We start from the raw sequence: 17636 nt of genomic DNA, 5'->3' as shown, positions 1-17636 counted from the left end.
AACCATCTCAAGGCTACACAGATGTAAAGAAAATCAAACAGTTAAAGTTAAATCTGTTCTTAGCTAGATTTATTTCAGAGCATAAAAATGATTTTCTGCTAGAGTAAAAAGCGTTTATTGTCCTGGCAGTACTTAACACTGAGGTCTCTTAGTTTTATACACATTCCTTGAAAGGGAAAAATGGTAGAACCATGAAGAAAACATTTTTCCTGGTATGGTTTGATTTTTCCCTGCAGGTATTTCCTTCATCCCAAGAGAGGTCGGGGAACATCTTGTGAGCATTAAAAAGAATGGCCGGCATGTTGCCAATAGCCCCATCACGATCATGGTGGTGCAGTCGGAGATCGGAGATGCCAGCAAGGTCAAGGCCTATGGTCAAGGGCTGGTGGAAGGACATACCTTTGAGATGTCTGACTTCATCGTAGACACCAGGGATGCAGGTCAGCTTTGCTGTTCCATGATGCTGTAATAGCTTGTCAAATATCAGAACTAATTATTATAGTGGCTTCTTCCTCCAGGATGGCCTAATAAATGCCTTTATCATGTGACACAAAATAACAAAGTTTCCTACATATCCCTGTGATTGAAATGACTTTTACTTTACCGCAAGTGAACGGTGTCAAACGATCACATCACAAATACCACAAGCGGTACCTTTAAGCACACATTTAAATTGGTTTTGATTTGAATAATTTTAATTTTGTGAAACGAGTGTTATCAGATTTTAAAACTGATATATTCTCTTGCACAGGTAGATTAAGAGCTTTTCTCCTGGTAGTGTTCAGGGTGTTTCATTGCTGCTGTTCATAAAGGTGTGTGTTAGTGCCAGCATGTCTTAGTTTTGACATGCTGGCACTAACCAGCTAATTATGGCTAATTGAAGCTGCAATAATTTTCAGCCTTAAGTATTAACTATGTCTCTGCATACTGCTCCAAAGACAATATGAAAAGCCTAAAGGCCATCTACTGTATGAATAGGTGACTTGTTTTAACATTGATTGTTAATTTTTAATGATATTACCCATCTGTGCAAAATCATACATGCAGTGACTTTGCTTGGATTCCAAGAATTTATTCATGCAAATTACAACTCAGTGAACAGTCATTCTAATATAAAGTCCATGTTCAGTTATAACCTCACAAAACCACTTTTCACAAAACAGGGCCTCCAGTCAAAAACATTTAAACAAAATAATCTAAACCCAGAAGAATAAGGTTTAGTGTTTAAGTTAGTTTCAATCAGTAAGGGTTATGGCTGGAGGTCACATCAATTACTATGGATTAGCTACTGCCAACCCCTGGCCTATGTGAGCTGTTCATTTCACCTGTTGGATCTCCCCAAAAGCCCGTTAGAATTTGTTACTGAACTTTTTTCTGTCTTTGGTCATTTTTTCCTGTCTACAGGTTATGGGGGACTGGCTTTGTCCATTGAAGGTCCCAGCAAGGTGGATATTCAGACTGAAGACTTAGAAGATGGAACATGTGGTGTGGCCTACTGTCCCACAGAGCCTGGAATCTACATAGTATCCATTAAATTTGCAGATGAGCATGTCCCAGGTACGATACAGAGACGTGACTAAATTGTCTTCTTTAAAGATAAAACTACATGGTAGACTTTCCATTTTGACAACAAATATACCTTCTTACATTTTTATTTTCCATTATTACCATTTTAATCCCAGCAAATACAAACTAAATCATTATGAGAGGCCAAAGGTTCAGCCTAGGGCCATATAGTATTCTGAAGCTTTGAGAGTTTAGGCTCTGTCTATTACTATTGGACAATCATGGCAAGTTAACTTGACATTTAGAGAAAACTCTAATGTTGTTTTGGTGGTTTCCTCAAATTTATATGGGTTTTCACCCCTTTGAAGCAGTTTCTTCTTACAGGCAGGTTCTTGTCTCTCTTTGTAGATCAGGATATAGACCATCCTAGTCTACAGAAAATGTTTTTGTACTCTTTGTGACCTCTTTGAAGTTGACAACCTGTGAATGCTTCAGGATCTGTCCTCTGTCACCTAAAATCAGTCCCCACCATGTTACTGTTGTATGTTAGTTACATAAAATGGATGATATTCCTGAATGAGATGCCGTCTGAGACTGTGCTTTTCATCCCTCTAAAATCCTACTACACCTGACAATCCACTTTAAAGTTGTACATAGAACAGATTGTGCAATTCCACATATGCTATGCTAGAGATAAAGATTGCTTCCAGGACTCACAGACATACTAATGCTGTATCTACTTATCCAGTATCTACCTACACATTTTGAGAATGAGTAATGTTAAATTGTTCTTAGGTCCTAATCAGATCCTAATACCCACTATAGTGATGGGGTACTATATTGTAAAAAAAAGCGCCGTCCTTCGGATGAGATGTAAAACCTATGTCTTGACTCGTTTTCTCCCTGGGCTTTACCAATCATGGTCTCCTAATAATCCCCATCTATGAATTGGCTTCATCACTCTGTTCTCCTCCTCACTGGTATCTGATATGTGGTGAGCGTACCGGCACACTATGGCTGCTGTTGCATCATCCAGGTGGGGGCTACACATTGGTGGTGCAGGAGAGTCCCCATTACCCATAAAGCCGTTTTAGTTGAGTGTCCAGAAAAACACTAAGTGTAGAGATATTATTGGTAATATTAAGTTGCCTTTTAACATTCTCGCTTGGATTTCAGAATGATATGGATGCGTTGTCATGGATAACACAAAGTCAGTGTGAAACCGTGTCCCAGCATGTTAGTAGTAGGACGCGATGGTATGGAGGCTGTGGTTGCCCTTGTCTACACGTGGAGGTGTGACATGGCCAGTCTTGTCTCACCAGGGAGCCCGTTCACTGTGAAGGTGGCTGGAGAGGGCCGTGTTCGAGAGAGCATCACACGCAGGCAACGGGCAGCTTCCGTCGCCACGGTGGGAAGCGTCTGCGACCTCAACCTGAAGATCCCAGGTACTGTAGGTTGACGTGCCCTTTGCTCTCAGGAATGTTTTACAGTTGTGCTTGTGAATTATTTGTCCTGAAAATCCATCTGGGTTGTCAAAGCAGTACTTCAGACTTGTGCCTCATAAGATGACCACAGTAGTAGATTCCAGTTCTTGTTTCATGTCGAATACGGTCCTGTCCCAGGTAACATTTCTGTACTGTGCTGAGCTAAGAACAGAAGTGTTGGTATCCAAAATCGAACCACGCCAATACCCTCAGCTCTACAGCTTCTGCACGGCTTTGGTAGATTATGGTGCAGCATTTAACAGATCTCCTTGGTTTGCTACATTACCACGAAGGCAATACAAGTACCGAATGTAAGAAAGGTTGCACACAAAAGAAGCAGCAATTCAGTAGTTAGTAGCTAATTGTCATCTGGTTGTTTCTCGAAGGAAACTGGGGCACTGACTTTGACGCCATGTCTAGGAATCTCGTTCTGGACTCTAGACCCACACCTCTTCTAAGGAACTGTCTCCTTTTCTCGGTTTTAGATGCCCTTTCATATAGTTTCTACCCGTGGTTGTCTCTGGTACTGTATGTGTTTTGCTATTTATAGCTTTTGTTTTACTACTCCAACATCTCTTATTGTAATCGTATTGTAAGGCTTCCCATGTTAAATTGTTCTGTTGCTTGTGATATGACTGACAGTCCCCAACTCACTTCTTGTGTGGCTGTCAGACAAATCTGTCCAACAAATGCCCTTTCAAGATCCAACAGGGGGCAAGTAGTTTCACCATTTTCTCTTTCACCACCATTCTGAACATTCTGTGCTTCTCCGATCCTCTTATTTGTAACCTTTCTTAACCTTTCAGTGAGACACACTGTAAGCTACTTGTGGTTAACTTTCTTAAAATTGAGTCACACTGGCAACAAAAAAGTATACTGTACATCTTTAATCTAAGAGGGTTCCTAGATGTAATTTGAGGTGAACACGATTCATAACTTTGTGTGTGATTTATTTAATTCCATAAGTCTCTTAATTTTTTCCCCAAATGCTAAATTTAAATTTAAAATGCTAGCTACGCACCATCCTCCAATATTGAATAATTAAAATGAATACATCTGAGAAAGCAATTTGAGATTTGTAGTGAACAGTTTATCCAGCTAAGTATATACCCTTTGCTGCTCAGGTCTTTAAGGGAGCTTGCCAAGGTGTGACTTTGAGAACAGTTTTTGCCTCATTGATAAGTAGAACCAGATGGGCCAGAAAGCAAATGTAAACGGTACGAAATCCATCAAAAATTTTGAGGGGGCAGAAAGATTTAACCTTGTCCGTGCTGTAATTTCCCTGATGACTACCGCAGTATTGCACAGCTGTTTCTTTGCCATCCTGTCAGTGCTTTGTCAATGTCTGTGGTGTGTTCAGCACAGTCTGGACACGCCCTAGGGGTCCCCAGACCCCAGATCCTCCCCCCCTCCATTCCCCCACCAAAAGTTCTCATCCTGAGGGGTCTGACAAAGAGGGTTTGAATTAAAAACTTGCTGCTAAGGAATTTTACATCATGGGTGATTTCCCGAAATGATTTTCTCTCTGTTTTCAATGCTGTATATTCTAAATGTATTACCTCTTTCAACTCATTGGAATGTATTTAAATTCATGTTGTTCAGGCACCACAAAAGACACCTACGTGGTTGTTAAAACATGTAGGCTGGACACTAATGCCTAGGCACAGCCATGGCCACCTAAATGGTAAGCCCCCTGTCATATCACAAGCTTTATGCCTAAATTTTGGTAGCAGCCCATCACTCCATCATTCCAGCAGCAATTTTGTATCAGACAATATAAGTAAATAGATAAGAAAACCAGGTTTCCAGCTGTATTTTGTATTTTCATTAGTTCAATGAAAGCACTACCTTCTCTTAAATTCAAGAGGTTAGTTCTTTAAGATGCAGCAAGTAGGTTGGTAACTCCCAGTATTTCTTGCATGTGAATATATGACAATAGTTAAAAACAGGCTGAAACAGTGCTGAGTTAAGAAGAATACCAATGGATCTTGCATGTAGGACAGATTTACTGGCCTGATGAAAGCTCAGCTTATGTTTGTAATCTAGGTTACAAAGAGAGAGAGGCTCATATTAACTTAGTCAACCCCCTTGATTTTCAAGGTTTTGAAAAGCTCCGTCAAACCATTTTTATTATCTGCTAGCAATTCAATGCGTTTACAGTAGGATGTTTTGGGAAATTTCTCAAGTCTTTGACGTGGCCTCTGAAGAAGTGAGGAATGGTTTCTTCGGTAACCCCTTGTACCAGTTCCTTAATGAAAAATAAAGTGTGGTAAAGGATGATGTACTGAGTCTCTGACTTCTCTCCTTTCCTTCTTACAGTACGTCCTTGCTTTTCTCTGTCCCTGTGTCTGTCTTTTCCTGTTCCCTCTCTCCTTAGTGACCTGGTTCCTCCTGGCCTTGTCTCGGGAGGGCCTGTCTGGGGGCCTCTATCAAGCCAGGTGCTCTCTGTGGTGTGGTGGGCGCGTGGGGCCTACAAGGGGGGGCTCTGTCTGGTTTACGGGAGGAATAGTCAGCACGCGGATTGGCGCTGCCCCCCTGGCAAGGCCCTCGGGGCCGGAGGGTGCGTTTTAAGCGCTGGGCATGTGGACAATGAGGTTGGCAGAATGCGCTCCTTTTCAAATAATTCCAGCATGCTGTGTTTGTGTGCGAACTGCAGTGCTGTACCCTTTCTGTTTCCTGCCTCTCCTGGTGTTACCCAAGAGTTTGCGTTGCTTTAGCCTGTTCACTGGAATGGCAGTTCCAGAACTGGCATTTAAGGCCGTCATTCCCTATCGGTTATGCATCACTGGGGTCTATTTACATGTCTGCTTCTTCTTTGATTTATTTTACCGGCTTTGCTTATCTTTATCCACAAAATATACAATAACACCTAAAGTTAATAGTCTTGTATTGCAGTTTTCCTTAAGATAGCAAAAGTTTGTTTGTACTCAGTCAAAACATCCTAACTGAAACAATTCCCTGCAAAATGCTGAAAGGAATGTGATAACATACTGTAGTGTATTCATGAATATCAACCTCGGTAGAAAATCTACTTTTTAAGATGTCCTCTTTCCTCATATTTCTTAGGAACCAGGAACAATAATCTTCATTGTGTCTGATTTCTTTGTACTTACCTGCTGTTGTGACTCATCAGTCTCGCTCTGACATGCTACATGCATCTGTACATTAATGGAAAGTAGCCAACTGGAACTACTTCCATTAAATGAAGTGGATATTTTGGCAGATGCATTTTAAAGTTAGGGGTGATGTGAACTTCAAAAAGAGATATCTAAACTCTTGGCCTACCACCAAATAAGACATTTAACCATATGGTAGAAGCTATTTACAGCAACTGATTAAAAACTGTAAAATGATATTATTACTTACAGGCTTGAGCTATATTTTCATATCTAAAGAAATATACGTCTCATCTAGCATATTTATTTGGGATATAGATAAGTAAAAGACTGAACTAATTTTAGGATAACACTTCCTTAAAAATGTCCAGTTAGAAGTTAAATTCTGTTTTGTGCTGGACTGGATGAGTACTCTTGTGGAGTTTCCCCACCCTGTATTTATGGTCTAAAGTTTTGCCAGTAGCCATTTTGAGACCATAAAGTAACCTGGATAACAGGTCAAGGCCACACCCAAACTGGAAACTAAAGTCCACACTGCCTAATCCACTATCCTAGTGTAGCTCATTAAAATGTAGCCATAACCCTATAACCATAAGTGAAGGTTAACAGTAATTCTAACACTAATCCTTACATGGCCATTATACAAACTCTAGTTGCACGGTATGGTCCAAATGTGCTCTGAAAATAATCATAATACAGTTAAAACCTTTGTATTTGTGTCTCCATGAATTACAATTTCTCAAATGTAGATCTTAATACCTTCTGGGGAAAACAGGGTATGGTTCCGTGGCTCATGAAGTGAGCATTTCCACAGTAATATTTTTTGCGTAACTTTTAGCTATTTTAGAAGCAGTGATAATTATTATTGGTAGTAAGTATTTTAGTGAGATAATACAAGTTATTACACTTGCAAATAAATTGGATCACTGTTATGATAAATGCAGCTTACCCTGTATTAGAGTTCACGTTCTTCATTCTTGGTACAGCTAATTTTCTTTACTCTTTATGACATTTTATTACTGTTACAAATGCAGCACTTTATTACAGCACAGTAATAACAGACTGGTAAGTAAATTAAGTATACTCACTCCCTTCCCACTTAACCAGCTTACTCTTCAACTACTGCCATTTGTGTAATTCTGTTTCTTATTTCTTTTTTATCCTTTTCTGTGAGACATATGAGAACTGAGCCTGCGATAACTTAGGGGAACACAAAGGTGTTTTTATTTAACATTTATTTTGCGTAACAGGTCTGCACTCAATGTACATCTAGCGCTTTCCTGAGGGAAACTAACTAAAGCATAACCCACAATGCACTTCTGTAATAAACATGCTAACTCTGTTAATCAAGCTGTGTAGCCAAGTAGTTCCAGGAGGTGATTATGTATGCATATGAATAAGTGGGAGCTCTTATTTTCACTCCTACTGTGTAGCTCGCGAACAGGCGTAAATGCAGATAAAGTGGTCACTAATGGTTTCACGCAAATAAGCAAAATCAAGAATGCAGAACTTGTGAAAATTGAGATTTTACTGTTTTCTTCTGCGACACTCCTGATGTAGCCAGAATACGAGTACAAAATGAATTTGTACTAACATAACTGACATCAATGTTTCTACTGTACAGTACATAGTCTTATTCCCTTTATACACATCCAGATCTGCCAGACAGCAAATACTGGAGATAAAGGTTATAGTTCCCATAACCTTTTCCTTGGGGACTCCTGTATTGACAAGTGTTCTTTCCACTTGTTCATCACCATTATGAATTTATTTGATTTGCTTGCTTTTCGTACTCGTGTCTGCACTCAAGTCCTTATGAAATGTATCAGAAAAATATGTAAAAGATTAATATACATTTTCAGTTTATACAGCTTTTGCAGTCTAGCATCATCTTTTTATTAAACCATTTCATAGGACTTTGCTCCCTGCAGGGGAGCAATAGGAGAGCCCTCCTTTGGTGAGCAGACCGAGTGGTTTATTGTTGAGTAAAGTCTGGAAACTCAGAAACTGATACGACACAGGGTTGATACCAATTGGCAAATTCCCAAATGTAAAATTGAAATGAATAAGATCTTCATCAAATAATAAAACCTGTTCTTACAACACCTCGCCTGAAAGAAAACCAGAAGGGCACAGAGATTCCCTAAGGACTAGGCAGAGACCCAGTGGAGTCAGGAAATGGATTGGGCTGAGCTGAGGTGAAGGTTAGGCGTTCTTTACAATGTAAACTTAGTAAGTAAGGGTGACAGTTTCACTTTAAATAGATTGTTAAAACAAGACAAAGATTAAGACAAGTGTTTGCCGCTGCCACCTGTGCATGTTAGCAAATTCGAATAATAATTTCATGATATAAGTTATATATTTAGCTATTGACCATTAGATATTCTCAAATTATGTTATTGGGTGGTTATGAAAGCACAGCAAACATGCTTTTTCATTAAAGCTGTTCCTGGATCTTGTTATTCACTGATTTTTGCAGAGCTGGTTTTGGGAGATCTCAAGTCAGCCAGTACCCTCGTACGATTCAGCATCCCTCAAGTCCCAGACTCATGCCAGTCTGGCTTTCTTGCTGTACTAAGAGAGGCTGCCCTGCTTGGTCTGTGGACAGCAGCTCTGCAAGCTCCACTTCCCTGTGGTCCCGGCTTTTATACCTCGTCGCCTCTTTCTTCCCTGCCAGAGATTGACATCCACGACGTATCGGCCGAGGTCACCAGCCCCTCGGGGACGACGGAAGACGCAGAGATCGTGGCCGTGGGCAACAACACCTACTGTGTGCGGTTCGTGCCCCACGAGATGGGCGTGCACACCGTCAGCGTGAAGTACCGTGGGCAGCACGTGCCAGGCAGCCCCTTCCAGTTTACTGTGGGGCCACTGGGAGAAGGGGGGGCTCACAAGGTGCGAGCAGGAGGCCCGGGCCTGGAGAAGGCAGAGGCTGGCACCCCAGGTAAGGTTCCGGTAACCCAGCCAGCACATTTCATTGCCATGGTGACCTTTAAAAGTGAAATCCATGCTCACTTTTCCCACAAGTAAATTTCTGCTTTTGTCAAAGAACTGTCTTGAAGTGAAACTTTTTGATCTCTAGTATCCCTTTTTCCTCCATTTCTGCAGGGTATCATCCTTAGTTTGCATATGTATTTGTTTGGTTTCTTTGAGGAAATGGAGGGCTGTAGTGCGGAAGCGTTTTGAAAATGACTGCTTTCCATTTTTATGATTAATTTCTGGCACAATAACATAATAACAGAAAGTTGTTTAAAAATGCAAATTCTCCTCAAACATTTTTGTAAACAAAGTACGCCAGAGTCTAAAACTGACATGCCTTTGGTCTAATATTTCAGAAAGTTTGGAAGCCTTACCCCTTTTCTATTACCGCTTTCAAACGAATTGGCACAGAGCTTTTAAGCTCATTTCAGGCAACTCGGAGAAAGCTATTTTGTCCTCAACACAACACCATGTTTCTTCTTCAAATTATAACCTTTATATTCACCTTCTATATAAAAGCACAGTCACTGTAAATTGATTTAGGCCTTATCTTACAGCGGTGTTTTCCAAAACCAATTGTAAAGAAGCTTCTTCCTTCAATGGTTCAGTCTTTCATTTGCCTTTGTAATAACGTGCTACAGAGCATTTTACAGGAACGGACGTCTTATGTACAGGAGTAGTAGACCACTAGTAGTAGAGAGGAGGAAGTCCCAAAGGGAGAAAATAAATCTCTAGCAGTCTGAAGCCCAGTTGCACCCTTCTCTCCAGGCAGTACTGTGAATTTTGTGCCACTAATTAAAAAGTATTAAAAGACACAAAGTCACTGCTGAGCTAATACGGGTGTGGTGCTTCTGTCATGTTAAAGAGTACAGTATTTAATACACTTGTGATGAGACACCAAGCAGAAGATGCACAATTCCAAGCGGTTAGGCATGTGTACGACGTGCAGGGATGGCTATATAAAATGCTGGTATCAATACAAGAAACAATATGGGGATGCATGTGCGGGAGTGATCTGCGTGTGTGTTCCAGCGGAGTTCAACATCTGGACGCGGGAGGCGGGGGCAGGGGGTCTGTCCATCGCCGTGGAAGGGCCGAGCCGTGCTGAGATCGCCTTTGAGGACAGGAAGGATGGCTCCTGCGGAGTGTCCTACATCGCTCAGGAGCCTGGTAGGCTTGGGTCGTGCCATGGACGAGGGTGGACTACGTCCCTGCTGTTTATTTCCTCAGATGTCTTATTGATAACGGTCTTTTTCACAGACTTCTCCTCTGCCACATTTAATCACAGAAAACTGCATGTTCAGAACCGTAGTGCAGGTGGTTTTATTTTCATTTAAAGTACAAATTTGCACTTTGAAAGTACAAGGCCATTCGATTCATTCGGCTGTATTAAATGAAAAATTGTGTCTTGCTGGGTGGCACAGTGTTTAGCATTGCTGTCCCGCAGCATCACGGGCTGCAGACACACAGAATGCCCCGATGTCAAACAGCCTCTCACATCCTCCAGAGGGCCACAAGTAAACCAAGTGACTTTACCCTGTGTGGGTTTTCCTGCAATGGCCCAAATACAACACAACCCCCCCCCCACACACTCATTAAAATTTAAACTTCTTTTTATACATAAAGATTTATATATTCAATATTCTTATTTAATTTTATGTAATACTTTAGCATGGGCTCAGTTCCTGGGGTGTTGTCTACTTGGAGTTTGTATGTTCTCCCAGCATTCATGTGGGTTTTTGCTGGGTGAACCAGTTTCCTCCCATAGTCCAAAGACACTGGTAGCTTAATAGGCTTCTACAAGACTTGGCCCTGGTGTGAGTGTGTGTGCATTTGTGACTTTATGTGCCCTGTGATGGACTGGCATCCTGTCCAGGGTGTATCCTGCCTTATGCCCATTGTTTGCCATGGATAGGCTGCGGCTGTCCTGCGACCCCAACTTAGATGAACAGGTTAAAAAACAGATGGATGGATGGTATCTTCCTCTGAGTTATGACACTTATTTTTAGCAGCCCATTACCTTTGGGGGGTTTTTAACAACTTTCTGATGGAGTTAATTTTCCTCCCAGGTGACTATGAGGTCTCTGTGAAGTTCAACGATGAGCACATCCCAGACAGCCCCTTCCTGGTGCCAGTGACAGCGCCCACCGATGACGCCCGCAGACTCACTGTTGCCAGCCTTCAGGTGAGGCATAAAGAAACATCTCTGCACTCGGTGTGTCCTCAGCTACCCAAAACGGAGGGACTCCTGGCTGGGAGAAGCTTGACCCTGGGTTAGGAAAGCTCAGGGCTCACTAATATGGCAGTAACACTCAGCCTTTTCTCAAGGATTTAAGTTTAAAAAAAACTGTCTCTCAGGAAAACAGAAAGTAGATGGTTAGGCTTTCATTTCAGGTCATTAAGATTCATAAGCAGGAATAATTCCATTCTTAATGTTCCTGCATAGCCTGCTATTTAATTGGCTTGAGTTTCAGCTGGTTGCTCTTGAAATGTATAATGGTTTTAAGGCCTTTATTTGTTCCACCTCGATTGTAATGCTACAAGAAGGTGTTTATTACTTTTCACTTCTGGTTTTCATTACATCTTCGATGTAAATGACTTAGCTGAACTAATGGGGTGGAAAAGAATCAGGTTATCAGGTGCTAATTGAAACGTGCTTCCAAAACATACAGGAACACTGCACTTAGGGACTGGATTTGCCAACCCCAGCCACACATACAGAAGTCTCTTGGGGTCCACTGGTGTTGCTGGCAAGAGTAATAAAACTGCCCATTGTGCATCAGCACACTTTGCACTTTTTAAGTGGACATGATAAATCAAACCAGATAAGGATGTTATTGTAATAAGGCAAACTGATTTTATATACTAAATAATTTTGCAACATTAACACCTGTCAGACATTTGCATGGGTCTGACTATTTCAAATTAAAAGACAAAGAAATAACAGATCAAGCTCACTCAAGAGTGTGTTCTCAGTCCAAGCTGTCGCAAGTAAAGGAGTGGACCTGACTTTTGGATAGCTGAGGGGCATTCAGCTGCTCGTGTGGGACTAAAGATGTTTCTCTTATGTTTCATTTAAAGGCTTTTAACAGGAACGACGATCTTTCCTGACCATTAGCTGGTTAAAGCAGAAAGAGGGAGACTGCACACTCACCAATTCCCACCCCGATTTCCTTCCTCTTTCCTGTTCCAAGCAGAACCCCTGTCATCTGGTTTACTCTCTTTGTTCCTAGACAGCTGTCCCATAGACTAGTGTGAAGTGAGGCAGCTCTCCCTCTTTAGGTTTTAGCTGGTGGAAGGTGAGCTTTGGTAGCATGAGATATGCATGGCTCTCTGTTTTGGCAATTTGTTTCACAAATGTATAAGATGTCCTTAGTCTTTGAGATTTTGATATTGTATTCATAAATACCTGGCATTACCTTGCAGGCCTTCCTAACGGAAATGGAAATAGAAAAGGCTTATTAGCCACCGGGTCCAACCTGTTGCCTTTAGATTTAGGGAAAAGGCGTTCTGAAAGAGGAATGAATCGTGTTCACATGTCAATGATGTGAAGTTGACTGACCACGGTCCAGTTTGGGTCCTTGTTCAGAAAGCAAAAGGAGGGGTGGGACACACTTGACAAGCATTGCTGTTCACTGTCTTCAGGAGTCAGGCCTCAAAGTTAATCAACCAGCCTCCTTCGCCGTCAGGCTGAACGGGGCCCAGGGCAACATTGACGCCAAAGTTCACAGCCCCTCGGGAGCCCTGGAGGAGTGTGTGGTGTCCGAGCTGGAACCAGGTGAGCCCTCCCCGCTGAGCAGGAGCCGGCCGCGGATCCCATTAGCAACTTCTTTGCAATAATTCGCGCCTTGCTCCATTTCCAAAACGTTTTGACAGCAAACATTTTTTTTTTCATACTGCAACCTGGTTGGCGATTGTGTATTACTTGTATATTATTTTGTATATTACTATATTACATCAGTTTCATTTTTATTTAATTAAACATTGATCAAGTCTTGGAGGCTGGTGAACCAGACCATCAACACCATATACGTAATCATTTATACCATTTTTGCTCTTTATACCATTCTCATAAAAAAAATTGAAATTGCTCAATACCTTTGTTATTTCTTTAGACCATTGAGCTACTGTACTTGTCTGAAGTCTGCAGATGTATTATATTACATCCACAGCCTAAAGAACTTTGCTTGCTTTACTCTTTAGTAACCTTTGCATTATGCTTCAAGAAAGCGTTCTTGTACTGCAGGTCAAAAGAAAATGTCAAAATGTATTAACTGCCCAGTAGCAATAATACATTTATAATTTGTCAGTGCTCCTTGGGTAGAGTGGAGAGGTGAGAAACTATTTGAATTGGAATTTCTCATATTAAAAAGAAAAACAAAATGAAGAAAAGTAGGAATTTGGTCCCAAAACTAAATATGGCATGTAAAATATTTGCAAACAAACTCAAGGGATATGTTGTGTGACCAGGATTCCTCAAGTGCTGCCAGGGATGGAGAGTGTAGTCAGCCAGGGTACTCAGCCAAACATTGACTCCTGCAACCACCCAGGTGCTTCTGTGACAGTGACATTCCTCCTGCTGGGGATAAAGCTCCTGCAGAGTGTTGTGCAGCTTGCATTTAGTCACAAGTTGATTGGCTGTCATGGATCGGTGGCTCTGAGGCACTTGTCTGCCATCCTTGCTGTCCCTGTGCAGAACGAGACTCGCTGCCATGAGCCGAGAGGTACAAACAAACAATTGGCAAGTCAAAATTGGGTAATATGTGCGACAACAAAAGCAAAATGATAAAAAAAAGGAATATGTTCAAGGGAATGATCTCTTGCTTGTCTTTGGAGGGTGTTGCTCTTGAGAGATGCTCTTTTTTTGTTGCTTTCCTGACGCTCCAAATGTCCCAAACATTGACCCTGAGTAGTTACCTTGACCCCTTCAGTCATGCGGCCTGTAGTGAGAACAGGCCTGTGCTCTTCAGTGAGAGTTCCCTGACCTGAAGCATGCTCCTTCTCCTCTTCTCCTCAGACAAATATGCCATTCGGTTCATCCCTCGGGAGAACGGAATCCATTCCATTGATGTGAAGTTCAACGGGAGCCACATTCCTGGCAGCCCCTTCCAGGTCCGGGTCGGGGAGCCAGGGCAGACAGGAGATGCGGGGCTCATCACTGCATATGGGGCTGGACTGGAGAGGGGAACCACAGGTATGGCCCCACGGAACCCCAGTGTCTAACCCCAGTTCCTCAGGCTCCTGCTCACCATTCCAAATAGCACCATGTCCAGATCACTGGGCCCCAATCCAGCCGGTTCCAAAGTGGTGGTGAATTGACCAAGTCCTTGAGTCAGTTAGGTGAAACATGATCCTTAAAGGCTGAGGAGCACTAAGACTTTGATCCTAAAGGATCTCCAAATGACTTAATTTAACAATCACCTGTGCAATTGATCACAATGAAAAGGTTCCAGGCCTTTAGAAACTGCTGAGCTCATGGGCAGGTAGGCAGGAGGACATCCATTCTCTCATGAGCGATACAGTAGCTCTTGCTGGAGGAATGGGTCTTAAAAACGCTGGTGCAATTCTGGAATCAATAAGAATATAATAAACAAAACTGTTGTACTTAAGCTTTGGTTTCCTCCCACAGTCCAAACACATTCTGGTAGGTTAATTGCCTTCTGGGCAAATTGGCCCTGGTGTGAGTGTGTGCTTTTCTGTGCGTGCCCTTTTGTGGACTGGTGTCCCATCCAGAGTGTTTCCTGCCTTAACACTCATTGCTTGCCAGGACAGGCTCCAGCTCCCTTGCAACCCTGGATGAAGTGGTTAGAAAATGGATGGATGGTTGTTACACTTAATGCCTATAAATTGTAATCGAAAATGCGCTCTGCTTCAGGTTTTTAAAAACCATTTGTGGCGTCATACTTGAATGCTATCAGACTGCATTCTAAGCTTTTTTTGTAGCTCTTGAGTTACTGAAAAACGATATAGAGCAGAACGGGAATGTTTGTAATCAATCTTTCATCTGTCACAGTTGAAGCCTGGGGCACATCATTATAGCGCGGTTCCACACGCAACCTGTTGTGCACTGTTCCTTACTCGGGCAAATATTCAGAGACAGTTCTGCCAAGAACTTGTGTTCTTTGAGAGAATTCCCATTTCGTATTCGGTAGATGGAGGAGGTGTTTTTGTTGGCGTCAGGCCTCTTTCAGAGCAATGTCAGGTTCCCATTTTCTCTCCTTTTGGAAGCTCACTTTGAACCAAGCCCACAATTATAGTATATAACGAGGGAATAGTCGATATAACCTTACAGTATGTTCATGTTCGAAGGCAGCAGCTGTGGGTGAACTTGACTTAGAAGAACTGCCACTGTGAGTCGAGACCTTGAAAGAAGGGGAAGGAGAGAGCTTCATGTCAACCAGAGCACAAAAAACATAAGTGGTGGATTTGTTGAAATGCAAAAGCAGAATGTCAGAAGATAAAGCAACATGACTAATGTCGTATGGGAGCGTAAATCAGTGGGGTGTTTTTTAGGCCAGACTCAGAAATGGAATACAATGACCAAGCACAGCTTGTAGAACTGATTACATGATTGCCACTCTGGGGGTTCCATTTGTTTTGTCAAGAAGGCTTTCTCCTGTTTATCTTGAAGAGAACAGGCAGTAGCCGAGTTGCAGATTCAAAAGAAAGATGAGTGTGACTCGCCCTCCTGCTTCAACGGGAACAGAGGCCCTCATAAAAATAATCACACTGCAGCAGTGTGTCCACAATCTGAGGCCTACTTGGCACCCATTGTGGACACAAATAACTGATGAATATCTCTGTTTAAGGATACTGGAACTCGACACACACAAATCTGAAAGGAATAGTTCTCTCAGTGCTGTATGTGTGCATATGTATGATGTGACTCTATCTTTTACTTTTGATTTTCACAAATTAACCTCTCTAAGTGTTCTGTATTAGTAGAATTGTTTCTTCATCTTATTCAAGCATGTTGGTGCCATTCCTACTTAAAACAGTGGAGGGAAGATAAATTCTTTGCAATATAATGGCTTGCCAAGAATAATTGTACGTTATGACATGGAGGCCCCAAAGTTAATTCGTCCTTCCTAGCAGCTGCACGCTTGCAGTGATCATTGATGGAGCTCCTGTGACGGAAGAACCTAAGAATGGTTACGAACAAGAGGGAACCAATGGGCCCATCTAGCTTATTTGACTGCTCAGGAGCTGATCAATTAAAAAATCTCACAAGAGTTACTTGAAGGGCACCAGGGCGCATGGGCTTTGACATCATGTTGAGCAGCTGAGTAGTTTGGGCTAGACTCCCACATTCTCAACCCCTGTAAACCCCTGTGGCTCTTTATTCTCAATCGTCAGTGCACTTTGTTAGTTTCCACTTTTGTCTTCTGGAACCCAAGAGCACATACAGTATATTTAAGACTGAGTAGAATTGGAAGACCCAGTGCCGTGCTGTTGGTAACCTTCATTTATTCTGGATGGGGTTGCAGGTACACAGGCGGAGTTCACCATCAACACCACCAAAGCTTTGCCTGGATCCCTTTCTGCCACCATAGAGGGCCCTTCCAAGGTGAAGATGGAGTGCCAGGAGTGTCCTGAAGGCTACAAAGTCCAGTACACGCCCATGGCTCCAGGCAATTACCTGATTGGCATCAAGTATGGTGGACCCAATCACATAGTGGGAAGCCCCTTTAAGGCAAAAGTAACCGGTGAGCTCTGAGGCTACTTCTGACATGCATTGTCTATGGAACTTTATTATACCACTAGGGCAGCAAAGGATTAAAAAAACAAAAATTGTCAGCGTAAAATTAGAGGATATGTCTGAACCACTTAGATGCATTAATTTGTAAAATGCCAAGGGATTGTCATGAAACTGCCAATACGTGGTGTGTGAGAGTGAGATTAGAAACACGATGAAAGTAGAGGCGACTTCAAGGCTTCTCAAGGTGAGCTTTTTTGCACACGTGTGAAATGCTCTGTGTTCTGCCTCAGGGCCTCGACTGGTGACGGCGAGCAATGCCTGTGAGACTTCCACATTGATGGTGGAGCCAGTGACGAAGACGGCCTCCACCAACGCCTACAGTGCAATCCCCAAGTTCTCCTCTGATGCCGCCAAAGTGGTCAGCAAAGGTGCAGGCCTGAACAGAGCTTACGTGGGCCAGAAAAGCAGCTTCTCTGTGGACTGCAGTAAGGCTGGTAAGGACATCTCACGGCCAGACAGCCAGGAGTAATACCCGTCAATGTACAGTATCTTACCTCTGCTATGAGGTCTGCTGCTCCTACCTAGCTTTTCAATCACAGATTTGTGGGAATCAGACATATGTGTTCTATGATAACATTCTGGAAAAAAAACATCTCAGATTATATTCCTCCAGTGTTTCGTGATTTCAGCACTTCAGCTGCTAATACAGCTTTCAGTATTTTTTTCTTCCAAGGAAGAAATAATAGGAGTTCAAACATACACAGCTCATAATGCCAAATGTTGACCATTAGAAGGAGTTTATCCAGCACAGAATGGCTGAGGTGTGTTCATAATGCCATAATGCCAGTCTGA

The 17636-nt window shown here is 42.3% G+C and overlaps 1 protein-coding gene across 3 annotated transcripts in view; it reads left to right on the top strand.

Moving 5' to 3' along the window:
• Positions 1 to 17636, top strand: part of flnbl (filamin B, like) — a 110714-nt gene that overhangs the window by 90912 nt on the left and 2166 nt on the right. For 2 of the 3 annotated variants that reach the window (XM_006630951.3, XM_006630949.3), the window contains 10 exons: positions 237 to 440; positions 1405 to 1557; positions 2829 to 2951; positions 8784 to 9050; positions 10118 to 10255; positions 11155 to 11270; positions 12731 to 12863; positions 14103 to 14279; positions 16573 to 16791; positions 17075 to 17278. In XM_006630951.3, the coding sequence (XP_006631014.2) occupies positions 237 to 440; positions 1405 to 1557; positions 2829 to 2951; positions 8784 to 9050; positions 10118 to 10255; positions 11155 to 11270; positions 12731 to 12863; positions 14103 to 14279; positions 16573 to 16791; positions 17075 to 17278 (1734 nt within the window). Of the gene's footprint in view, positions 1 to 236; positions 441 to 1404; positions 1558 to 2828; positions 2952 to 5367; positions 5585 to 8783; positions 9051 to 10117; positions 10256 to 11154; positions 11271 to 12730; positions 12864 to 14102; positions 14280 to 16572; positions 16792 to 17074; positions 17279 to 17636 lie in introns of those variants that run through there. The other variant, XM_069189398.1, reaches the window with a different exon arrangement.

This window comes from Lepisosteus oculatus, chromosome 4 (genome assembly GCF_040954835.1).
Source record: "Lepisosteus oculatus isolate fLepOcu1 chromosome 4, fLepOcu1.hap2, whole genome shotgun sequence".
Taxonomy (NCBI): Eukaryota; Metazoa; Chordata; class Actinopteri; order Semionotiformes; family Lepisosteidae; genus Lepisosteus; species Lepisosteus oculatus.
Note: the sequence above shows the minus strand (reverse complement) of the source record. Positions and strands in the feature narration are given on the sequence as shown.